This window comes from Tenrec ecaudatus, chromosome 4 (assembly GCF_050624435.1).
Source record: "Tenrec ecaudatus isolate mTenEca1 chromosome 4, mTenEca1.hap1, whole genome shotgun sequence".
NCBI lineage: Eukaryota > Metazoa > Chordata > Mammalia > Afrosoricida > Tenrecidae > Tenrec > Tenrec ecaudatus.
Window position 1 is genome coordinate 70,976,197 of NC_134533.1, and position 26,455 is coordinate 71,002,651.

The following is a 26,455-nucleotide window of genomic DNA, read 5'->3' on the forward strand; positions in this document are numbered from 1 at the left end:
GCTAGATACATCATAATTATTGATGGATACTAGAAAAAATAGATTAAGTTGGGTAACAGTAACAAAAAGCAGGGGCCTCTGTTTCTAAGCATTTTCTGTGGTGATAGAATAAGAGAGATGAGACATTGACCGCCTGCATGTTTGATGTTGACTCTAGGACACCTTTTTTGCTAGACAAGAACCTTGAATCCTTTTGGAGTGTGTATTCTGAATTTCTTGACTTCGTGAGAAGAGGTGCTTGGAAGCTGTGGATGTTTAAGATTGTCCTAACGTGTCTGTTTGGCTGTAGGTGCTGTGCCTGAGGAATGATCCCGTTTTCAAACAAGCCATTTCCCTCTTCAGGTAAGGATAACAATTAATAAGTAGAGCTAACCTCTGTATCCTTTTTCTTAGTTGACACAGAATTGTTCGTTCATTGTTTGCATGTCCAGTAAGCATCTCTAACCTAACTACGCGACATTTTACTCCTCCTTCCTAATTCTTAGTAAATGGCAGCACCATTCGTAGAGGTGCTCACACCAAAATCCTGGTCATTCTCGCCACTGCTCTTCTCTCTGCATGAAATTCGTTTTTTAAAATGTTTATATTTTGAAAAAAAATGTTTATATTTTGATGTTATTGAAAATACACGCAGCAAACATTTATCAATTCAACAATTTCTGCATGTACCAGTTAGTGATACATAGTGCCTTTTTTGAGTAGTATAACCATTCTTACCCTCTTTTTCTGAGTTCTTTCTCCATTGACATAAATAAGTATACTGCCTGCTTCTTAAGTTCCTATCTCATCTTTCAAGTTGTTTTTGTCACTTTGATACCATATAGATCGTTCATAAAAAGCATAAAGCAAGTTAGACGTTTTGTATTAGTAAGCTGAACTATTGTTTTGGTGTTTTTGCTTTCTTAAAAAAAATGTTAAACAGACTTTTTGTTAGGTGCTGAGTTAGTTTATTGTGCCAACTTGGCTGATAAACACATGTGGGGTTAATTGAAGGGCGGAGGGATAAATGGCTCAGTGAGCCTCGTCTTTCTAGTTCTCAGGTCCCTTGCTTTGTGATTGTCGCACCAGGCTGCAGCTGCCTTAGCAGTTCCCTGCTTCAGCTGGCAAGGCTGACTTCCTGCAAGACATTCCCAAGGATAAGCCACATGGACCTACCCCAATGCAGCCCTGGGTGCTGGATCAGACCCCTGCCAGCACTGAGATGCTTACACATTCACTGACTCGGCTTTCCTCCTGCAGTCAGCATCGTTGCATCTGTTATGTGAGATAGAGGAGGACTTTGTGGACTGGTGTTGGACATATGGGTTAATGAGCTAATGTTGGACTTGTGGGTTTGGGCAGCCCTGGGTTGGGATGTTTTCTTGATGCACATTTAACCTATATATTAAACTCTATCTCATACATGAGTTTCTGTGGATTTGTTTCTCTAAAGTACCCAGACCAACACAGGCACCATCAACTCTGCTCCGACTCATAGGGACCCTGTGCACAACAGAACTAAGCACTACACGTTCCTATGCCATCCTCACATTGTACCCATGCCCAAGCCCATCGTTGCAGCCGCTGTGTCAATCCATCTCATCGAGGGCCTTCCTCTTTTTTGCTGCCCCTCCATTTTACCAACCATGATGTGTTAGTCTGGGTGCTTTAAAGAAACAGATCCACAGAAACTCAAGTGTAAGAGAGAGTTTTATATAAAGGTTAAGTGCACATGAAGAAAACATTCCAACCCAGGGCTGCCCAAGCCCACAAGTCCAACATTAACCTTTATGTCCAACACCAATCCACAAAGTTCTCCTCCATCTCACAAGACAGACGCAACGATGCCAACTACAGGAGGAAAGCCGAGTCTGAATGTGTAAGCATCTCAGCACTGGCAGGGGTCACCACATGCGTGCTCCAGCACTCAGGGCTGCATCAGGGTAGGTCCATGTGGCTTCTCCTCAGGGACATCTTGCAGGAAGTGAGCCTTGCCAGCTGAAGCAGAGAACTGGCTCAAGCAGCAGCACCCTAGTCTAACCATCACAAAACAAGAGACCTGAGAACTGGAAAAGTGAGGCTCACTGAGCCATTTATTCCTCCGCTCTTCAATTAACCCCACATGTGTTTTTCGGCCAGGTTGGCACAATAACCTAACTACCTCACATGATATCCTTCTGTAGGGACTGGTCTCTCCTGACGGCATGTCTAAAGTATGTAAAACTGTGTTAGCATCCTTGCCTCTCTGCTGCATTCTGGCTGCACTTTTTCCGAGATAGACTGATTTGTCTTTTTAGCAGTCCAGTCCAGGGACCTTTGAATATTCTTTGCCAGCACCACAATTCAAATGCATCGATTCTATTTCGGGCTTCCTTATTCAATGTCTAACTTTTACATGCATAGGAGATGATTGAAAATACTATGGCTTGGAGCTGATATCAAGGGCTCAAGTAGAAAGAAAATACTTTGAAAATGATGATGGCAACATAATGTACCAATGTGCTTGATGCAATGAATAAATGTATGGATTGTGATAAGAGATGTAAGAGCCCCCAATAATCATATTATATATAATTAATTAAGTAGAAAGCTCGAGAAAATACTATGGCTTGAGTCCAGGTGCACCTTAGTTCTCAAAGGCACATCCGTGCTTTTCAGTACTTTAGAATCTTGTGCAACAGATTCATGTACTCAGTGCATCCCTGCTGCTTTCATGAGCACTGACTGTGGGTTCAAGCAAGACAAAATCCTTGACAATCTTTTCTCCGTTGATCATGATGACACCTCTTGGTCCAATGTGAGGATTTTGGCCTCATTTACACTGAGCTGTGATCCATATTGAAGGCTGCAGTCCTTGATCTTCATCGGCAAGTACTTCCAGGGCTCCTCCCTTTCAGCAAGCAAGGTGTGCCATTTACATATTACCGGTTGTTTATAAGCCTTCTTACACTCCTGATACAACATTATTTTTCATATTGGTTTTAAAGTTTAAGAGAGATTTTTATCTTAAAGTTTAAATTTTTCTCATATTAGCAGGGGTTCCTCCAGCTTTCATGGTTGCAGAAAGTCTTGACTCTGAGATTTTGAAATTCTATTCTGTATTTCCCTCTTCTGATCAAGAGCATACTCTTCAGTAATGGTAGCCAGGTACCATCTAGGTGTGGTCTCATAGTAAAAGAGGTCCTGGTTCATGGAGCCAATTAGCTACATGTTACAGTTCCAGCTCCTGTTCCCGACTCCCCTTCTTTATCTGATGCTACAGGCAAATAGAGATCAATTATTTTGCCTTGGATGGTCTTTGCAAGCTTTTAAGATCTCAAGTAGTACTTAACAAACAAGGAGGTAGACCAGAGCGCTAAACTTGTTATTAAACCATTTGAGTGGGAGGTGCCATGAAACCATGACCCTGAACATCCACACAAAGGAGCCAAAACCAATTAAGTGTTTACTTATACATAAGCAGGGTCAGCAGCCACTCTCTTTTGTTGTTACTGTAAATGTATGTCTCCCAACTTTTGCAAATTCAGATTTTTGTAAGTGAATACCTTATTGACAGCAATTGTAATAATTGACTGTGTCACCCTACCCTTAATGCTATTTCCATCCTCGTTAAGTCCCTCTTCCTCCTCTATCCTGCCCCTGGAAACCACTAAGTCTCATTCTCTATAAATTTTATTTTTTTGTCTTTTTATATAAGGGGAATTATATAACATTTGTCCTTTTGTAATTGATTAATTTCACTCAATAGATTGTCTTTCAACTGCAACCAGACTGTGGCATGTATGAAGACCTCATTTCTCTTCCTGACTGAGTAGTATTCCATTGTATTTCATTTTTTCAGTCATGAATTGATGGGCTTTTAGGTTGATTTTACCTATTGGCTATTGTGACTAGCACCATAATGAACACTCGTGTGTAAATTTCTCTCGGAGGCTCTGCTTTTGAGTCTTTGGGGCATCTATAGCTAGCAGTGGATTTGTAGGGTCATATGGATCAGGCAGTGTTTCGTTCTGTTGTACAAAGAGTTGCTCTGAGTTGGAACCAACTTGATAGTACCTAATAACAATTACATTGTAATTCTATTTTGGAAATGCCACACTAGTTTGCACAATGGTTATACCATGATCTTGTCATGGTTCTGTTTAAAATGGGGCAGGATTTTCTTACTACTCGTGAAGACTTAAACGTTTTAGCAGAATGTATAGGGATCTTTATAATGTGTCCCCAATAACTCTTCCACCTTTCTTTCTAAGCCCTTTTTGGGGTGTAAGTTTGAGTTATACCCATCTGCTTGCTGTCCCCAAGCACTTCATATTCAGAGCTTTGCCTGAAATGCTTTTCCTCCAGTGGTAAATACTGGGCACAGTGCCTACTTGTTTTAAGACCTTTTTCAAAGTTTCACCTTCCTGCTAGGTGACCACACTGTCCTTTGTGTTGTCCCGTATCTTGTATACGTTTCTGTCCTCAATCAGTACTCTATTATAGCACAGTATTGTGTATATAATCGAGGGCAAGGCTTACTTCAAATTCATAGAAGCAAACTATAAAATTTATAAACAAAACTATAAAAATGTGAAGCTGTTTTGTTCCCTGACATAATCTCCACTAAGTCTGTATACTTCTAGAGATGTGTTTCCATCTCTCTAACTCGCCCCCAAAGAGTTGTGCACACTTTGATTTGCACCACATCAAACAGCAGTTTTGGCATCCTCTAGGGACCCAAGCCATGCTCTTTTTATATGTTCTTTGAGTTTGGGAAACAAAAAGATGTCTGGAGGGCCAGGATTAGGGTGGTGGGGTAAGTACAGTTTGTTTTCTCAAGGAAATCTTGCGGGACAACCCTTGCTACCCTCAAAGAACGTGCAAGGGCATTGTGGTGATGGGAAAACACTCTCCACAGTGCAACCTTTTATTCTGGCCTTTTTCTCATTAATGAAGTTTGCATGTTCTTAAAACATCTTTCTAGTAAATCCTCATGATCGTCCTGTGTCCTTTGAGAAAATGTATCAAGATTATAACCTAATCATCTCTCAAAACAATTGCCATCTCACCTTCTGAGCTGACCTCTCTGCCTTGAATTTAACCGTTCCAGCAGATCCGCTTGGAAGCCACTGTTTTGATTGGCCCCTCCATTTTTAAACAGTGTTATTGACATATAATTCATATGTTAATACAATTCAGTGGTTTACTCATATTACAGAGAGTTGTGTAACTTTCACCATCATCAATATTAGAACATCTTCTTTCTTGTGTTCATTATTAGCTCCCTATCTCCTTCCAACTTCCCCTGCCATAACCATTGATACAGTTACTGCCTCTAGACTTACAGATCCTGAATTTCATATACAGAAAAACATACAAAACAAAAGCAAAAAACTCCAGCAACAATAACAAAATAAAACTGTGAAAAACCTCAATCAAAAAGCAGAAAATATTAAAATCCGGAACAAAAACAAAAATTTTTAAGTGAGCAAGTGATAAGGTGTTAAATTTTAACTGACCTATGAGGGGGTACCCCCTCAAAAACTGGAAAAAAAGTTCTGGTGGGTAGAACTTTGATAGTACATATTTTTCCCTGCTAAGCAAGCATTGAGCAACTCGCTCTGAGTTAGTGCATCCACTGGGGTCACTTGGGAAAGTTCTCTCTGGTCACCATGAATTTTCTGGTAAAAACAGTTTCACTCGAACCTTGTTTTATGTGATGTTTAATTTAAGAGACCAGCATGCAGCTGTGAGATTTTGTTTCCTGCTCATGAAAAATGCCCCAGAAACTGTTGTGATGTTGAACACAGCTTACAAGGACAGCACTATGGGAAAAGATCAAGTGTACAAACAGCTTTCTCATTTCAAAGTGAAATGTTGAATGACAGATGTTAATGATAAACCTTGTTTTGGATGTCCTTCAGCTTCCTGAATGGACTAAACTGTCGACTCATGGTGCATTTGGAGTTCATTACACCACCAGATCAGGCTATTTATCAAACTTTCTATGTAGAGGTTCTGAAAAGATGGCATAACAGTGTGTGACAAAAAGTGCCAGATTTGTGGTAGACAGGGGACTGGTTTTGCCCCCATGACAATGCACCTGCTCATTCCTCCATCCCGGCAAAAAAACAACATGCCTGTCTTGCCCCATGCACCTGACTCACCTGATTGCACTCAGGGTGACTGCTTTCTGTTTCCATGAAGGAAGAGGAACATGAATGGACAGTGAGTTAGAAGAGGTAAAGGGAAAACAAGGGAGGTGCTGTTAGCCATCCAAACAGATGAGTTTGAAAAATGTTTCCAAGAATGGAATTGCAGATTTGACAAATGTATTAAGTGTAATGGAGAGTGTTTTGAAGGTGATAGGTTGTATGTTAAAAAATTTACGTAGCTTTGTGGGAAAAATCCAGTATGAAGCCACATTCCAGTGTACTTGGAGGATTGCTATTCACATCTGTGGCCTAGGGTCAGAGGAGATTCACCTAAGGCTTCATCCATTTAGAAACGCTGCAAATGACTGTTGGGCTTTCACTGTCATCCGTAGCATTCTGCAAACCAGGCATTCAGAATGTAAGCTCTTTTGATTGGCCCTCTTACTGAAGGTACCCTAATGAGACTTAGGGATGGGTATTATTGAGAACTTACATGCAGCCATCCACTGATTGAAGAGTGATGTTTAAACACACTTTATGTGGAATAAACCTATGCATGTATTCACTGGAATCCAAGTAACAATACTTTTTTTTTCTGTCAGTTTTTGAACTTTTGTTAGTTGACCAGCCACTAGTTTTCATCCACATTGACTGTCTGTAGGTTTTAAAATTGGTGACAGAAAGGTAGGTAACTGATGCATAGAGCTTGTTTAGTGAATCATCATCCTCATTACATTTCCTGGACAACCATACCAGATATGTATGGGATGTGCCTGGTTCCTTTGTCCCAGAAAGCTTTGTGGAGCCCGGTGTCCATTCATACATCTTGTGTTCCTATCTCCTTGAGTGCCTGAGGGGCACGTCTCTTGAAGGCTAGCCCATGGATACGCTTGTACATCTCACTGATAACCAAACGTTCCCTCTTCTCACTGCCCTCCTTTGTGGGACCCATAATGCCAGGACCAGGCTGGAAAGGAAGAAGCGTGACAATACGTTTTTATTCACCCTCATATATTGTCCAACTAGACCATGGATAAAAGCACCTTTCTTACTTTTTATTCCTTAGGCTCTTGCACATTAAAAGTAAACACATCCACCCTCATTGAGTCAATTCTGACTTGTGGCATCCCTGTGTGTAACATAAGAGAACTCAGCTGCATAGAGTTTTCTTAGCTCTGAACTTTACAGACAGAGATCACCAGGCCTTTCTTTCTGGTGCCAACAAGTTGGCTCAACTGCTAATCTTTCATTTGTATCACCCAGGGTCCTTTCTGGCACATAGTAGTAGGTGCTTAATAATGTTTATAGAAAGAAGATTGGCAAGGGATCTCAGTGAAGATCATTCAAGTTCACTTGTGAATGAATTGTAGTTATCTTTATTAAACATACTTTACCCTTCTTTTTTAGGTGCAGAACTTTCGGAGAGAATCCCATCTGTTCTATGGGTAAGCAATTATTTTGTGATGATAGCTGCCTGTTTTACGTGATGTAATACTCAATCATATTGGTTTAATTACCCGTGTGATTGAATATTAGGTCACTTAAAGTCCTAATGTATCTTTGAGATTGGCTGGGCCATATTCCATATCTCACATGTACCAGGGTAGTGGAAAAGAACATAAAGTAATTGTTAAGAGCAAGAACAGTGTAGACTGTTTGAATTCTGATTCTAGCATGTATCAGTTCTATCATCTTTGGCCAGCTAGTCAACCTCTCTGTGTCTTGGTTTCCTCACGCAAAAAAAAATGGAGATGATTATAAAACCCACTGCTGTTGAGTCAATTCTACCTCATAGCAACCCTGTAGGACAGAATAGAATTGTCCATGGAGTTCTAAGGCTGTAAATCTTTTCAGAAACACAGTGCTATATATTTTTCCCATGGAAAATCCATAAAGTGATCAAAAACTTAGAGAAATCTATGGACTTACATGGAGGATATGTTGGGAAACAATAGCCTCATGTTTTGATATTTTTATTTAATTAAAGTATGTATTAGTGTTTAACAATAATTTTGACTTGTTTGTATATATTATTTTGTGTGGCTGCATGGTACTGCAGTAAATGAAACTATTTTGGGGGAAGATTGTGAATATGATTCTGAAGATGTTTGATTGAAGTGCCTGAGAAGAGGATATATTAACTAGCCCATAGATATACTCATCTTTTAAAAAAATCACTTTATTGGGGTCTCATACAACTTTTATCACAATACATCTATCCATCCTTGTGTCAAGCATATTTGTATATTTGTTGTCATCGTCATTCTCAAAACATTTGCTTTATTCTTGAGCCCTTGATATTTGCTCCTTATTTTCCCCTCCCTCCCTGCTCCCCCTTCCTTCATGAACCCTTGATAATTAAAAAAATAGATATCAAAGTTTATTAGCGGATACTAGGGTCAGTATACAGAAAGTGGAGGGTGGAGGATAGCGGTGATGGAAAAAGTGCATAGATCATGGAATGTTAGCTTGCAAACAGATTCTTGTCAGTGCTGTCAAGAAGGCTTACACCTGTAAATAAATGAGTAGACAAGAGTTGTGTGATAGATATACACGGGGCTTCAAAAGGTTTGTGGGAAACTTCCATTATTTTCGAATTTACTTGAAGTCATCGCTGGGGCTATTTCTTGCTGCTGGTCTCTTTGCTGGCCTGCTCTTCCACCTGCATGACCAGCACCAGGGCCTTCCTGAAAGCTTGCATGATTGAGAGATAATTGGGAAGCGTGGCTATGGTGGGTTCTTCTTTCTCAATGTTCTCCAGGAGGTAGTCTGGCTGCTTGGTCATCTTGGGAGAGCTTAAGTCAGGTTGGCCCTTGCTTTGAGCTGAAGATGTTCAAAGAATCTGGGGAGAAGGCACCGCTGGGCATGCCGACTACATATTGCTCAGGCTACGGTCGCTTCTCTGGTACCACGCCCTGAGCACTTGATAATTTATAAATTATTATTATCTTGTCTTATCTTACACTGTCCAACGTCTCCCTTCACCCACTTTTCTGTTGTCCATCCATCAGGGAAGAGGTTATATGTAAATCCTTGTAATCGGTTCCCCCTTTCTACCTCACCTTCCCTCCACCTTCCAGTATCGCTAATCTCAGCACTAGTCCTGACGGGATCATCTGTATTGGATTCCTTGTGTTTCCAGTTCCTATCTGTACCAGTGTACATCCTCTGGTCTAGCCAGATTTGTAGAATTGGGATCATGATAGGGGGTGAGGAGGAAGCATTTAAGAACTAGAGGAAAGTTGTATGTTTCATTGTTGCTACACTGCACCCTGACTGGCTCATCTCCTCCCCGCAACCCTTTGTAAGGGGATGTCCAGTTGTCTACAGATGGGCTTTGGGGCCCCCATCTGCACTCCCCTCAATCACAATGATATGATTTTGTTCTTTGATGCCTGATAGCTGATCCCTTCGGCACCTCGTGATCACACAGGCTGGTGTGCTTCTTCCTTGTAGACTTTGTTGTTTCCGAGCTAGATGGCTGCTTGTTTACATTCAAGCCTTTAAGCCCCCAGGCACTGTATCTTTTGATAGCCGAGCACAGATATACTCATCTTAAGCTCAAAATTTAGGTCCAGGTGGGAGCTATATATCCATGTGAAGTAATGATTTGGTTGGTTTTCGTTGACAGGGGGCGAATCAGATTGATTAAAGAACGAGAAAAGGTAGAGAAGGGCCTAACATCTAGTCAGGACCCGAAGCCCTCCAACACTGAAACATTGGGTAGAGGGATGAAAGAGAGGCTAATGAGTTGAAAAAGGAAGCCAAAGTCACAGGAGAAAGCTGAGATCGTATCGTTTCATAGCAGTCTAAGGAGAATGTTTTCAGAAAGAAGTCCCCATGCTGTTTGATCATGGTGCTGCTGAGAGAAAGCTACTGTAGACAATGGTAGAAAACGTTTTGACTGAGTGTGAAGCAAGACAGATGGCAGGAACAAGAACAGATTATGACGTGGAAGAAAAATGGTGGGGGTGGTGTTTTTTTTAAGTGGTTGTTTCATAATTAAAGTTTTCATTTTGAGATATAAAATGATAGAAAAGTAATACAGGTAATCTATCAAGTGAAAATAGGATTGGTGACCATTAACATTTTATAATTTTTCAGTCATCTTTGTTTTGTATTTAAAATTTGTTGTTGAAGAAAGAAAAATGTTATAGATGATGTTTCATTCCCTACATTCTCTGCCTTGTTGTCATCCCTTACCTCTACCCAGAGACAGAGTTTATTTTGAACTGAGGAACATTTTTTATATGTGTGCTTTTAATTACTATTAAAATTAACAATTATTAAAACTTCAAATGAATGAATATGGTAAAAATAGGTACAAAATGGTAAATGATGAAAAGTAAAAATTTCTTCCCCTTTTTCAGCCTTACTTCATAGTAGTGTCTACTGATACCAGTTTCTTGTCCATCTCTAAGGAAAGTTTTATGTCTATGTGTAGATACACACACATAAGACTAATTGTACACAAGTGGAATCATATTACAAATCATATTGTATGAATGTATTTTAATTCTGGACAGTTAGGTTGATAGGTTTTCACTATTTTAAAAACTGCTGCAGTGAACATTTTTATACATACGTCTTTGCAAACTTGTTCCAGTATGTTTGTAAGCTAGATTCCTGGAATTGAAATTGCTGAGTCAATAGATTGTGAATTGAATTTTTGTAAGTATTGCCAGATTGCCCTTCAGAGAGGTTGCCCTAATTTCAGTTTCCATTACCAATGTATATGCCTATTTCTGCCCAAAGAAGGCTATCTAAATTATTTTGCTTTTTTTGCTAATGAAAATGACCTCTCATTGTTTTCATTTACATCTTTGAGAAAGTTATTTTTTGTATGTTTATTGGCCATTTTTATTTCTTTCCTTGTGAGCTGCCTGGTTATATCAGTTTCCAAACATTCCTTTTCTTCCTGGACTCCTTGACATCATCTTCCTTTTTGTAACTCATTGTAGAAAAAGCCTTGTCTTTCTTCTGTGGATCGGCTGGTGGGTTCAAGCTGCTGACCTTGTGGTTAGCAGCCCTATACCTAACAATTACACCACCAGGGCTCCAATGGTTGGTTTTTCTAACATGGAGGTGAGTTCAGTTCTAGCCCTGAAGGATAAGGGCCATAGTCTCAATTCTACCAGTAGAAGAACCTTTTGAAAGAAGAAAATTAGTATTTTTCTACCGTATATATCTTCAAAGTAAAAACGTTTAAAGTGATGTTCAGAAACAGTGTAAGAATGATATCCCATACTTACCTTCATATAGGTGGGCTCAGGGTACATGTGTAAGGACATGTGTCGGACCAGCATCTTGGTCCAAAGGAAGGGCCTGACTATATTGACTATCCTTTCTTACTGGTCTAATTGTACATAGAGAAGAAGTTGTACACATACATAAGGAGGTAAAATGAAGGGAACGCAGAGAGCCTTCATTAGAACATGAGCAAGAAAGTAAGAAACATGGTACATTCAAGTCCAGATCCAAACTAACAACAAACTCATCTGCCATCAAGTTGGTTCCAACTTATAGGAGTCCTGGTGGTGCAGTGGGTTACCCATTGGGTTGCTAACCCCAAGGTCAGAAGTTTGAAATCCTGGCTACTTTTCGGGATAAAGATGAGGCTTTCTCCTCCTTAAAGACTCACAGCCTCGGAAAACCTCCAGGGCCGCTCGCCTCTGCTTATGGGCTAGCTGTCAGTCAAGTCCAGATGGTGGTGGTTAGGTGCCGTCCACTTGCTTCTGACTCAAAGCCACCCTGTGGACCACAGAACCCTCTGTGCAAGTCCAGGCAGTTCCCGTGTTCATTAAAAGAACTAAACGAAATTGTAAAAGAACAGGACTTTGAATAAAAGTAGGCAGCTGCCAGGAACAAGTGATTGCAGATCGTCTTGGTAAAATATCTTAATAACCTTTTGAAATATACAACTACTGAGCATATATTGTCTGCCCTTGAGGACCTCACAGTCTATTAAATGGAAGAGAATATCCTGTAATTAGATTCTTGGCTCGGCCACTTACGTTTTTTTTTTCCTTTATCTCTACCTGCACATCCCTGCTGAAAATGCTTGTTTCTATATTGAAGGGAAAATAATTAAACTGAAGCTGTTTGCCATAATCCTGGATTGAGGAGTTGGTGTCTAATTTAGTAAACAAGGACATTGAAGGACAGCTGGCTCAGGCACTATGTAAATGCAAGGCTGGTGAAGGGGTGGAGGGGGGGCATACATAGTTACACCTTACAGATGTAGTAACTGAACGGTTTTCAAAGCCTCCTATTGAAACCATAGGGTTCTGTGTCTTCCTTCAGTGAAAAGAGTCATCAGTTTTCGCAGGAGGCTGCAGTGTTGATGTGCTGGCAGGAAACTCAGCCTCCTGGCCCAGAGCAGGGGAAATCAGTTCCGCATCTGAACTCATTGGAAACCAGAGGCTTTCAAGCATATAAATTTTATAATGAAAACAACTGGCTAATTAAGCAGTTTAACCACTGGTAATTTGACCAAAACCTTTCATTTAAGAGAGAAAATGGTTAATTTAGCAGTGGTTTGAACCAACTTCTTAATTAACCAGCTGCTCTAATTATAGGAATTGCCCCACAATGTGTGTGAAAATGCCTCCTTGCCAAAGCATTCCAGTAGACAGAAGCTGCGCTGAACATTTGCTGCATTTTTAACTAAAATGCGTCATCCTCTCACAGATCCATTTTGGTCCTGCTGTTTGAAGCCATCAGTGAGTGAGTGAGTTTCTGGTACATAAAAATGGTGATAGGCATATGAGTCTTTTATTTACACAAAATGTTTTACTTACTCTTTTTTTAATGTTTTGCTTTCTAATGGAGACGGGAGAGCTGTGACTGAAGTGTCAATTCTTGATGATCTTGGCAAAAGAAGGGTGTTGCAGAGAAGGTTGCACTTGAGCTCCTCCCGAGGTTATGTTGGGGTCCACCAGTCAGAGAGGCAGTCCGCGCAGGAGGAGCAGCCTAGCACGGCACAGAGGCATGGAAACTGTGTGGTTTACATACAGCAGCCTAAGGAGCTGTGTGGCGGGGGAATAGAAGTCTAAAGCCCCAGAGAAGTGGGAGAATAAGGAAATCAATTAATTGGAGCCAGATTATAAAAGTCCTTAGCTGCTTACCTAAGGAGTTTGAGCTTGGGGCAGTGGAAAGCCGTTGAGATTTTGAAAATATAGCAGAGACCTCTCTCCCTTATTCATTAACGTCTCTGCAATTATGTAGGATGACTAATGGCTTAATGAATAAAAGAAAGAGAACAACATGATTAGATTTGTGCTCATGCTCTGTTGTAAGAGCGGAATGCGTGTGTCATCTCCTCCGTCTCTTTGCCACAAGACAGAAGAACTAGACGGTGCCCAGCCATCATTACAACCTTTCTGTTTAACAACCTTTTTTAAACAAACTTTTTATTGTGAATTAGGTGAAGGCTGACAGAGCAGATCATTGTTTCACATTGAACAGTTCATACGCATTCGGATTTAACTTATCCTTGCAATCCTGTCAGTGTACCATCCCTTATTCCACTTCCTCCCTCTGTTTCCTACTTCTATTCCTCCTTCTTTCCTAACCCTTTTCACTTTGTCTTTGGGTAAATGCTGCCCTCTCACCCTACTGATAATTGATTCATCTGACGTGCAGGCGTATGCAACCCCAGATCGGCCATAGTTTACCAGTCTATCTGACCAGGGTTACTTAACATTTTGGTTAAAGATGCTCTGCAAAAATTCTGATCAAAAAGGGGAAAGAGTTGAAAAAGAATTTCATGTTCTCATGAACTGACTCCCTGTTTTCTGGAGCCATTGGTTTTAGATGATCCTCAAGCCCAGAAACCAAATCAAAATAAAACTCTTTTTGCTCTGAGGAAATCTTTAAACCTTAAGCCAAAATTGTTCCTTGAAATTATCTTTAAACCAAACAAGAATTTAGCTTAATAGTAAGAAATGTTTGCTTTCATTGTTGTGCTTTTTAAAAGAATTATCTCTATGATCCAATTAACAACAGCCATTCGAAAGGTTAGATGAAGAGCTTAGGAGGCAATGAGTTTATGCTAACAGTAGTGGAATAATTTGAAATAGGCTATCAAGAAAGGTGGTACAACTTGAAGAATGTAATTAATATCACCGAATTGTCCACTCAGACATTGTTGGTGTATTTTGTCATGTACTATAAGGAGGAGGATCCAGTACTGTCAGCGCTATAAAAAAAGAATAGGGAAGGATACTGGGGGTACAGGAAGACTATCACCACTATCTTAGCTCTATTGGAACACTGTAATGTTCCATCAGCATTCTCTCTCCTTTTGACACAATCGCTGAAGACAGAATGGGTGCACAAGCAAATGTGGTGAAGAAAGCTGATGGTGCCCTGCTATCAAAAGATATAGTGTCTGGGGTCTTAAAGGCTTGAAGGTAAACAAGCGGCCATCTAGCTCAGAAGCAACAAAGCCCACATGGAAGAAGCACACCAGCCTGTGTGATCATGAGTTGTCGACGGAATCAGATAAGAGGTACCAGAAGACTCCGAACAACAACAACAAAAAACATATTGTTGAGAATGAGGTAGATCAGAGCAGAGACTCAGAACCTATCTGTAGACAATAAGACAGTCCCTCACAGAAGGGTCACAAGGAAGGGATGAATCTACCAGGGTGCAGTCTAGCACCAATGAAACACAAAAGACTCCTCTTTGAGGCTTTTTTAGTCTTCCTTATCCCCACCATTATGACCCCAGTCCTGACTTTGATTTCTGGCTAGACCGGAGCATGTACACTGATACACATAAGAACTCACAACACATAGAATCCAGGAACAGGAACAGAAATGGGAGTAGCAATACCAGGAGGGAAGAGGGAAAGTGAGGCTAGGAGGGGAGGAAGGGGGAACTGAGCACAATGATTGACACACAATTCCCCCCACCCTCCCTGGGAGGTATGAACAACAGAAATGCGAGTGAAGGGAGACAGTGGTCGATGTAAGATAAGGAAATAAAATTTATAATTTATCAAGGTCACGAGGTGGGGGGAGGAACAAAAGAGCAACTGATGCCATGGGCTCAAATAGAAATTAAATGTTTAGAAAATGATGATGGCAAGATATGTACAAATATGCTTGATACAATTGATGTATGGAATGTTATAAGTGCTGTAAGAGCCCCCAATAAAATGTTTTTTTTTTTTTAAAGTCTCCTGTATACAACTAAAGGGATCTTTTAAAAGCTTACATCAGACCATGTAATTTCTCTGTTGTGGTTGTTCAGGATGAAGTCCAGGCCGTTAACACGACCTACCATGGTTGTTTCTGACTCACCACTTGTATCTCTGGTGCATTCTGCACCCTCTCGTTTTGCTTCAGCCACATTGACAGGCTCTCTTCTTTGCCTGCCTAGGACCTTGTGTGGTGCAGTTTATGTTCAACTGCCGATCTAAAGGCAGGTTTTCCAACCCATCCAGTAGCACTGTAAGAGAAGCCTGGCAATCTGCTTCTAGTAACATTGCCCTTAAAAGGATTCAGATATCAGCTCTTTTGGAGAGGTCCCAATTGTAGAATGTGGAGCCTGAAGACAAGAGGTTAAAGTACTGATTCAGAGAGATGGAATCAGGACAGGAGCAAGAGGACACCTCAGTTATAATCAGTGTTCTTTGGGGGCGTGCCTTTTCCTTGCGTGAGAGAAAGATGAGGCGAGCTGTTCCTATGAGATTTACAGCATTGGTCACCCTGCATAGGATTGTATGAGTTGGTTCAAACCCACTAGCCAATCTCTAGGAAAAAGCTGAGGCTTTCTCCTATCAAGATTTATAGCCTCAGTATACCGCACGGGGTAGTTCTCATCTGTCTTACAGGGTCACTGTGAGTCAGAATCAGCTGGATGGCAGTGAACTTTTTGTTTTGTTCTTTTAAAATGAGTCAGAATCCACTCAATGGCAGTGGGTTCCCTATATGGTGAATTTCTACTCCTCTTCAGGAACACCACTGTAATCTCTTTTTTTGACCCTTTTCACTACATTCACTCTGTCCCCCCCTCCGGCGTCCCAGTAGTAAAGTTAGTTGTTCTTTCCTTTGTGTACAGCTTTATAAAAGTATTTTTTACTTTGTCAGGTCATTATCTCCTTCCCATTCCCCTTGCCAGTCTACTGTGATTGCCTCACAGACAAGTAGCATGCTTCATTTGTCTTTGTAAATGCCCCAGTGCCCGTATAGTTGTTGGCATGTAATAATAATACTATAGATTGGATGACCCTCATTTTCTAGGTGAAATAGTGTGGACCGTGAATAGAGTGACATTCTCTGAAGCCAGGCAGGCTTCTGTCCTGGCACAAAGCAGACCTTCTTGGAAAAGATGGGCTAAGAAATCCTTCGCTCTCCATTAGAAAACCTTGAAGTCGCTGGTTCTGTTACGGCCCAAGAGGAGAGGAGAGAGAGCCTTCTGTAACTATGAAATATGTTAGCTCCTCATTCAACAGTAGCTCTTGTCAGAGAATGTCTCAAAAAAGGATGGTGGTACGAATTAGCTGTGCCCTAGGTGCCGAAAGGAGAGAAAAATGGCCTAAATGGAAACTTTGCCCAGAATCAAGAAATATCCTGGTTTTTTAAGCCCAAGTGTCCCACTCTCCCCAAATCTCACCATTCTTGCTACGTAGACTTTGTCTCCTCATGTGCAATCTGCTTGCACCCCTGGAGGAGCTTAGAAACAGTTTCATCTTTGTTTCTGATTTCTAGGTGGCTTTCTGCTGAGTACTCGTCGGCACTACAAGTCAAGGCCCACCCATGGCATTGGAAGATACAAGCACCTAATTCAAGCGCAAGAGGTAAGAGAGGAGCACCTTTAAAGGTTTCGTTTCCAGCCTTTGCAGACTTGAAGATCAGATATGTACTGATTGGATGTATAGAACGGATAGGAGTTTCTTTATTCACAGTCCTCGGTTATTTAGAGTGGGAGTTATCTGGATTAGAGATATTGCTAACAGCTTCTTATCCACAGACCAAGTTATCCCAGTGGAATGGTGAGGTAATATTATTAGTTGTGATAATTTTTAATAGTTCCTAATATTAGTCCAATGTGGTTTTGAGAGTATAAGTGATAAATTCAGTGTTGAAGGAAAATGAATGTTTTGTGGTAAGTAGAGGGAAATAATTATTTGTTAGCCAAATAACTGATTTAAAAAAAAATCATTTTAGTGGGGGCTTGTACAACTTTTATCACAATCCATACATCCATTCATTGTGTCAAGTACATTTGTACATTTGTTGCCATCATCATTTTCAAAACATTTTCTTTCTACTTGAGCCCTTGGTATCAGCTCCTCATTTTCCCCCCTCCCTTCCCCACCTTCCTTCCCTCATGAACCCTTGATAATTCATAAATTATTATTTTTTCATGTATTATACTGATTGATGTTTCCTTTCACCTACTTTTCTGTTGTCTATCCCCTGGGAGGGGGTTATATGTAGGTCATAGTGATTGGTTACCCTTTTCTCCCCTCACCTTCCCCTTTCCCTCCTGGTATAGCTACTTTCAATATTAGTCCTGAGGGGTTTATCTGTCCTGGATCCCTGTGTTTCCAGCTCCTATCTATACCTGTGTACATGCTCTGGTCTAGCTGGATGTGTAAGGTAGAATTGGGGTCATGATAGTGGGGGGGGGCATTAAAGAGCTAGAGGAAAGTTTTATGCTTCATCGGTGTTATACTGCACCCTGACTGGCTTGTCTCTTCCCTGTGACCCCTCTCTAAGGGAATGTCTAATTGTCTACAGATGGGCCTTGGGTCTCTACTCTGCACTCTACCTCAATCACAATGATTGATTTTTTGTTCTGGGTCTTTGATGGCTGATACCTGATCCCATCGACACCCCTTGATCACACAAGCTGGTGTGCTTCTTCCATGTGGACTGCAAATAGCTGATGTTTTTTTAATTGCAGATATAAAAAATACATGGTCTTTGTGAACTTATGGTCACAGATAGCTGGGAGTTAGTTCTGAGCATTTTAAGAGCATTTACTCCATTATCTGGCCCTAACTGCAGGATTGTTTCTGTGATGGTTAGGTTTCTGTGATTGCCCAAGGGATTTTGTGGTGGGGTGAACATAGCATTAGCCTGAAAATCCGATCTGGCTTTCAACCTTGATCCTTCCACTTCCTGTAAACAGTACAGTTTGGAAGGTTTTGTTCTTCCTGGGGATACTTCAACATCACTTTTAGTTCCCTGGCTTTCGATCTTGTACCTCTGTCACCTCTGCTGCCTTGGCATTGATGGTCCATGGGCCTCAGAAGCCACTCACCTTGCCATGTTCTCCTCGGCATTACCCTAAGATCAAGGAATTTCATGAGAGAAACATGGTAGGTCTGAGGAAACGTGCCCTACTGAATGAGGCCTTTGTCATGTGATAGCATCGGGGTTTTGTGTTGGCTGCTAACTGCAAGGCCAGCCGTACAAAACCGCCAGCCCCTCTGCAGGAGACAGGCTTTCTACTCCGTGAAGAGTTGGTTGGGAACCTGTTGGGGCAGTTCTACAAGGGGCTGTGAGTTGGAGTCCAGCTGTGGCAGTGAGCTTAGTTTTAGGTTTTACTGGGAAGAGAACTGTGGGACGCAGGTCTAGGTTCTAGGTTCATTCTGCTCCTGCTCAGTAAGTTAACCCTATCATACTGACATGGTTTACATATGTAACAAATTATACGCAAAATGTTTTTTGTGTAGGAATTTTTCTAAGAAGTCTATGAACCTTTATCAGGCTTTTCACAAAAACTGGAAAATTTGTACTAGATTATCTTTTTTTTTTTAAAAAAAGGTCATTTTATGTGCTTGATACAAGGGATGGATGTATGGATTGTGATGAGTTGTACAAGCCCCCAATAAAACGATATTTTTTAAAAAGATCATTTTATTGGGCGCTCTTACAGCTTTTATCACAATCCATACATCGTTTCAAGCATATTTGTACATCTGTTGCCATCATTATTTTCTAAACATTTACTTTCTGTTAAGCCCTTGGTATCAGCTCCTCTTTTTTTCCCCTCCCTCCTCACTACTTGTGGCCCCTTGATAAATGATAAATTATTATTATTTTCATATCTTACACTGACCGCTGTCTCCCTTCCCCCACAGTTTCTGTTGTTTGTACCCCTGGAGGGTGGGGTGGTTATGTGTCAATCATTGTGATCAGTTCCCCCTCTTCCCCTCCTCTACTCACCTTCCCCCTACCCTCCTGGTATCACTACTCCCACTCTGGTACCTGTATTCCATGTATCGTGAGTTCTCTTCTCTCTCTCTCTCTCTTTGTTTTTTTTTTTTTTGTCTCATCTCTTATCTGTACCTGTGCACATGCTTTGGTCTAGCCCGCCATGAAAGGCAGGACTAGGATCATGATAGTAGTGGGTGAGAAAGCCTCAAGGAACCAGAGGAATAGTGTGGGTTTCATTGTGATATAGTACACCCTAGTTGACTCATCCCTTCCTTGTGACCCTTCTGTGAGGGGATGTCCCATTGTCTATAGATGGGCTTTGGGTCTTTGTTCCGACCCCCCTCATTCTCAACATTATGGTTTTTGGACTGGATTTCAGCCCTGGTGTAATGTCATGATGACTCTATGGTGCTATGAAGTACTTATTGAACAGCTATTATGTGCTGGACACTGTTTGAGGTTTACTTTACCTTTTCAGAGCAGGTTGCAACCTTATAGGCTGTATGAACTAGAAGGCATTCCTACTTTGAGGGACAGACGAACCAATAAAGGATTAAGACTCAGAGAACTATGCTCCCAGGCAGAAAGTGCTGAGTGCCAAATGAAAGGTACAAAGTGCTCTTAACATTCAGAAGGCGTGATTTACACCCAATCTGAATTGTGACATCTTAGAGGGAGTTGCTGGTGTTGTTTCATTTTGGGACATTACTCTTCTTAAAAGTCCACATAAATTAGCAAGGAATCAAATTAGTTTTGTTTGGGTGGTTTTGTTATTATTTTCTTGTTTTCTTCCCTCTAAGTCAGATAATTGTCAGTATACACCATTCCCTGACCCACCCCTTAGCTGTAAATAAAAAACAGCATATTCCCATCGGTCCCCATTTTCCTCTTTAGCCTCTTTGCCCCTCTCCTGGATACCACACATTAACTGTGTTGGACTTCAAATCATCCTGTTGTTTCAAAGCCTGTCACATGCCTTTTAGCTACCTAGAAAAGTTTCTTCCCTTCTCTACTCGACTGACTTCTCAACTTTTAAACACCACTGAAGAAGCAGGGTGAGGAAGGCAAAAATGAACCACTCCTGAGAAGTCGTCCTGGATTCCCAGGTTGCTTACCCTAGTTCCTGTGCTTCTTCCTGCCACAGGCGTCTTACTCTGCTTTGATGACCATCTTCCCTTTGATGGGTGAGGCCATGTCTCATTTTTTTCCTGTATTCTCAGTGTCCAGCACAGATCCCAGCCTCAAGCAGGGAACAGTAAACATTGATTGAGCTGAATTAAAATGTGGCTCTTGGAACGATCTGAGGCGTGGTGAACCAGAACTAGCAAATACACCCCCACTGTGTGCAAACAACTGTCTCCTGATGGCTGGTTGCTTGAGGGGAGAGATGTTTCCTTTGGTTAGAGCTGTAGGCTTTAAAAAAAGAATGTCATTCAGTATCTCGGGGTGGGTGGTTAGAACAGTACCCACTCACTTCCATCAAGTCAGGCTCGTAGTGACCCTGTATAGGGTTTCTGATAATATGAATCTGTGTGAGCAGATAGCCTCAACTTTATGTTGAATTTTAAAAGCTTCAGGGTTGTTTTTTTTTTTTTGAGGAGGGAAATGATTTCTATTTGATAGAAATAATAATGATAAGAATTTTCCTAAGACCACTTGCTTGTCCAACAGCTGATCTTAAGCTAAGTAGGATCAACGTCTGATCAGCCTCTGATCTTGCTGTGGTCCAGCCTCTGATCTTAAGCTAATAGCAGCTCAATCAGAGGACTGTCCAAAGGAAAAGGTGGGTGAATGAAAACAAGACAGCATAATAAATGGCTGTCCATTTTTAGTTGTCCTATGTTCTACTTTTCCTGGCCCTGAGTCGAAAGAGTAAGGTGTGTATTTTATAACTCAGCCAGTTTCCTTCCTTCTTATTGAATGGCCCCGTGGAGTCAAGATTCCTTTGGAAAGTTCAAATAGTCATTTTTGACAACTACTTGTTTTGCCGTAGCATCCATAGAACAGAAATTTTGCCATCGAGCACATCCTATCGGCCAGACACTGTGCTGTGCTCTGATGATGCTCAGGTGAATGGGACACAAGCTTCCAGTAATCTGGTGGGAAAGATGATACTTAAAATTATAACCTGGAAAAAAAATTGTAACCTGACAAATAGCCCTTGAAGTTTTTTAAAACCCAACAATAGCTTAGCTTAAGTGGTAAAGAATGGCTGCCTTGAACAGTGTGCTCTTTTAAGATCTACCTTTCTGGAACGAAATCAAGCACATCAGTAGCTATATAGGAACCAGCTGGAAGAATTCAGAGGGTGAGAATGGTTGTGCTACTTGAGGGATGTAACTATGTCCCTGAATTGTACATGTAGAAATTGTTGAGTTGGCATTTCTTCTGATGTGTACATTCACAGCACCACAAGAAAATAAAATACAATATGGTAAGTGCTGTATGAGGGGAATGGATGAGCAAGAGAGAAGATAAACAAGCAATTCTTGAAAGTCACTGAAGGTGTCATAGAGTTCAACTCAACAAACCTTTATTAAATGCTATCTCGCTCCTGGGCACGGAAAGTTGAACAGGACAGTCTTTGAGGATATTCAGTTCACAGGGTAGTTGCTAGCAGGGAGACTCTAAAGAACATGGGAAAGTTCTCTTGGGGTTGTCTAGGCACAGGGAGTGACTCCTATGCAGACCTGACTCAGCCCCTTTGTCTCTAGCCCACAGAAGCCCTTGCTTATCTTACCCATTCTGACAACAACCCACAATGACAACGCTGGTAGGTTTTTAGAAGGATTCACATTTGACGTGAGTTATCGTAATGATGCCGTTCCTTTGTCAATGAGCCTTCACACACATTATCTCAGAGCCTCTCCAACCGTGCTCCCTCGGAGCACTGGCGGTCCTCGAGCTGAACAGAGCCCTTCCTGAAATTGAATGACTGTCTTCCCTATAGTTTAGAAAAAACGCATTAAATTAATGGATGGAATTTTCTAAATACCAAGTTTTTCTCTCATCAATGTTCCTTGATGTAAACAGGTATCAACAGAGAAACTCATGTCGATTGCCATGTCTTTTGAGATGTAGAAGACACCCTCTATATAATATACTCATGCTCATCTTTCCTGATAGTAAAATTGTTGTTGTATACGATGAAAATATGTCCATAAGAATATTTCATGATGTTTCACAAAGAGAAATAGGATGTTTTAGGCCCGTGGCAAACAGAACAAATTAGAGAACAGGCCTTTTGATTCAGCTACAATATTGTGAGGTGGACAAGCAGAAAAGGAAATTTATTCAGAAACATAAGTGATCTCTCTGTGGCTACTATATGGCTCGTAGAGCCAGAATTCAATTCAGCAAACTGTCAGCACTCACTATTGCTGGGCTCTAGGGAGACATGGGAATGAAGCAGTGCCACTGTGTGTTAGGAAGGTAGTCTGGTAGCCAGGGCAGAGGGACGCGGGCACACTGACTGTAACATCAGCTTACACACAGCAACGGCTGTAGGGCTGAGCACAACGGGAAGTGTTTTGATCTGTGGGTTACAGAGTCACAGTGAGGGGAGCTGACTAGACAGCCCCGAAAGCCGACCATCACAGCAAAGACCCTTTTCCAGCCGCCATTCTTCCCAAAGACCTTGGTTTTGCGTCTGTAGAATGGGGTGATATTTTTGAACAAAACAAGTTTTTGTTTTTTTCAATTTAGCCCATGGTAATTTATTTAAAACGCAATAGAGAAAAGGAGATTAAATAAGTGTAGGCTAACTTCAAGTTGAACTATATGGATTATTGATTTGTACAGATTAAATCCTTATGTGACTGGACACTATTTACACAAACTGGGGGAGTTGTTGGAGGGGGTGCTGCAGAGATTTATCGCTATACCAAGTTCCAGCTTCTCCAGGTGGGAAAAGGATTTTTGTTTGGATTTTAATCAAAAATAATCTTGGAGCACTCAGAATTCAGGTCGCACATCTAATTTCCCAAGGTGACAAAACAAGTTTTGTGGTTTTTTTCCCGTATTATCTATTTTATTTATTTATTTATTTATTTATTTTTAAAGCAATTTATTAGGGGCTCATACAACTCTTATCACAGTCCATACATATACATACATCAATTGTATAAAGCACGTCCGTACATTCCCTGCCCTAATCATTTTCTTTTTTTTCTCCTCTTTTCTTTTTTTCCATTGTGTTAGGGACTCATACAACTCTTAGCACAATCCATACATATACATACATCAATTGTATAAAGCACATCCATACATTCCCTGCCCCAATCATTCTCAAAGCATTTGCTCTCCACTCAAGCCCCTTCCACCAGGTCCTCTTTTTTTTTCCCCCTCCTTCCCCGCTCCCCCCTGCCCCCGCCGCTCATGTTCCCTTGGTAATCCATACATCGTTTATTTTGTCATATCTTGCCCTATCTGGAGTCTCCCTTCCACCCCTTCTCTGCCGTCCCTCTCCCAGGGAGGAGGTCACATGCGGATCCCTGTAATCAGTTCCCCCTTTCCAACCCACCCACCCTCCACTCTCCCAGCATCGCCCCTCACACCCCTGGTCCCGAAGGTATCATCCACCCTGGATTCCCTGTGCCTCCAGCCCCCATATATACCAGTGTACAACCTCTGCCCTATCCAGCCCTGCAAGGTAGAATTTGGATCATGGTAGTTGGGGGGAGGAAGCATCCAGGATCCGGGGGAAAGCTGTGTTCTTCATCGGTACTACCTCGCACCCTAATTAACCATCCCCTCTCCTAAACCCCTCTATGAGGGGATCTCCATTGACCGACACTTGGGCCTTGGGTCTCCACTCTGCACTTCCCCCTTCATTCAATATGGTGTGTGTGTATATATATATATATATATATATACACACACACACATGTATACACATACATACACACATGTATCTTTTTTTTTTTTTGCATGGACAAAACAAGTTTTAAAATGTATCCCATACCCATGTGGGGGACTGTCTGGGGAAGCCATCCCCTAACACATCATTATGGGTGCAGTAGGCGCAATTGTACGGCGATAATAAATAAAGATCATAGCAAAGTTATAGAGAACATGAGAGATAGAAGTGAAGTATTGAAATAAATGGAGTCAGACACGATTCATGGTAGCATGCTCACCTCAGCCCTGCCTGATGGTCCAGGTGGAGGGAGAGAGAGATCTTTAATGTTAGTCCAGGCTTTTATATTCTCTGGGGACATGCAAGCCCCCTAATTACAGGTGAGGACCTACGTCACAGGAAGGGGCTGTGCTATAAGTAATACAGTAATGAGAGGGGGTGGTCTAGGGACATACACGCAATAGGAAGAGGAGGGATTGGGGGTATACATGTTAACTTTGACCTATTCTCTGGGTCTCCATAGGATCCATTATCAGTAGAGTGTAAACCCCACCTACAGGAACCAAATAGATGACTGCAGGCATCCATTGAACTTAACAGCAGGGAGTGGGGCCCACTGCAGTCTAGCAACTGATCGCCCTCAGGGAGGATGCCTGTGAGCATCTGACCTCCCCCCACGGGAGACCAAATGCAATCCTACAGTGGCCTCCGGGAATCTGGACAGGCCAGTCATAGGAGTGCAAAGTTTGCCCAACCAGTTTCCTCCTTCGTGCCAGCTTCTCCATGTGCAGTCAGGACGACCTTCTCCAAACCCAGCCCCGGTCAGGTACATCCTTGGCACAGTGTCTTTATGCAAAGCTGCCTGTGACAGTTAGGTGTGCCTGGACTCAGGCTGTAGGAAGGAGAGAGGAACAATGAATGTAAAAGCGAGTGTGAGGCTAAAATGATCAGAACTGGATTTGGTATTATGTGTAGTCAAACTCGTGTCCTGGCTCAGAAGTGAAACACGGGAAGGGCTCCTGCAGGTGTGAATTGGTCTGGACAGAGCTAGGTCAACATGGAAAAGCAAATGAGATGCCAAAAGGCATACTGGAATCAGCTTTCTTTTTGTTTGTTTTTTCCCTCTCAGAGTGGCCCCGTTGAAGAGACAACCACTTTCTCTGCTTAAACAAAGCCTCTTACAGGCTTCAGAGAAGTCCTTCCTCTCTCTGTTGGAAAATTCTAGCCACTCTGAACTTAAGCATTCTTCACAGCTCTGACGGCAGTGCTGACTACCCTGAAACATCCTGACTACTGCATTTGGCCACTGTTGTGGTGGGCTCGGCTAGGTGGTAGCGTAGTAGTTACAAGTTGGGACTTCTAACCACATGGTCAGCGGTTTGAGACCACCAGTCATTCTACTGGAGAAATATGAGGCTTTCTGATCCCACAAGGAGTTACAGTATCAGTAACCCATAGGGACAGTTTACCCTGGTCTGAGTCGGAATTGATTACAGTGAGTTTATTTTTGGTTGAGTGGCGGGCTGTCTAGAAGAGATAACCAGCCCTTGATGATTGATGTTTAGAGGTTGGTTCCTCACTTACAGAGTCCTCATGGTGCTATGGGGAACGTTGGACTGCTAACCCCAAGGTTGGCGTTTCAAACACACCAGCTGCTCTAAGGGAGAAAGAAGAGGCTATATGCTCGCATAAAGAGTTACAAAGCTTTAAAAACCTCCTGCAGGGTTTCTATGAGTCAAAATTGGTTCAAGGGCTGTGGGTTCCTTTTCCCTTTTCCTGGGGCAGCCATTCTGTTAACAGCATTAATAATACAAGGAATAGGGCGGGTGGGCCGGGGGGGGGGGGAGGGGGAAGAAATGGGGAGCTGTTATCAGGGACTCAAGTGGGAAGAGAGTGCTTTGAAAATGATGATGGCGGAATATATGCAAATGAGCTGGACACACTGGAGATGAGTGTATGGATGAGATGTAAGAGCCCCCAATAAAACTATTTAAAAATAAATGCATAAATAATGCAAAAACTGCAGAGGAAAATATCCCCACATTGGTTTTCAGGAGGTCTGGATTTTAATTCCTGAAACCCATCCATCTGGAGGATGCTTTTAATATCTCTGGACTTCATATTCTTTATCTGCAAAGAAAAAGAACTAGAATAAAATAATCTTTAAATTTCCTCTTGTTTTAAAACTCATTATGTGTTTTCTCTGTCAGGCCTCGCCCTACAACCAGCCAACCACGTGACCTTGACTTGTCACATCAGCCCCATGTGCGTCAGAGTAGAGCTGTGTTCCATAGGGTCCA

General features: G+C 41.7%; 1 protein-coding gene across 3 annotated transcripts in view; it reads left to right on the plus strand.

The window, feature by feature from the left end:
- The window catches only part of MRPL48 (mitochondrial ribosomal protein L48), a 51,489-nt gene that overhangs the window by 9,442 nt on the left and 15,592 nt on the right, over positions 1-26,455 (plus strand). For all 3 annotated transcript variants that reach the window (XM_075546257.1, XM_075546258.1, XM_075546256.1), the window contains exons 2-4: positions 290-342; positions 7,524-7,561; positions 16,838-16,926. In XM_075546257.1, coding sequence (XP_075402372.1) covers positions 290-342; positions 7,524-7,561; positions 16,838-16,926 — 180 coding nt within the window. The remainder of the gene's footprint in view (positions 1-289; positions 343-7,523; positions 7,562-16,837; positions 16,927-26,455) is intronic.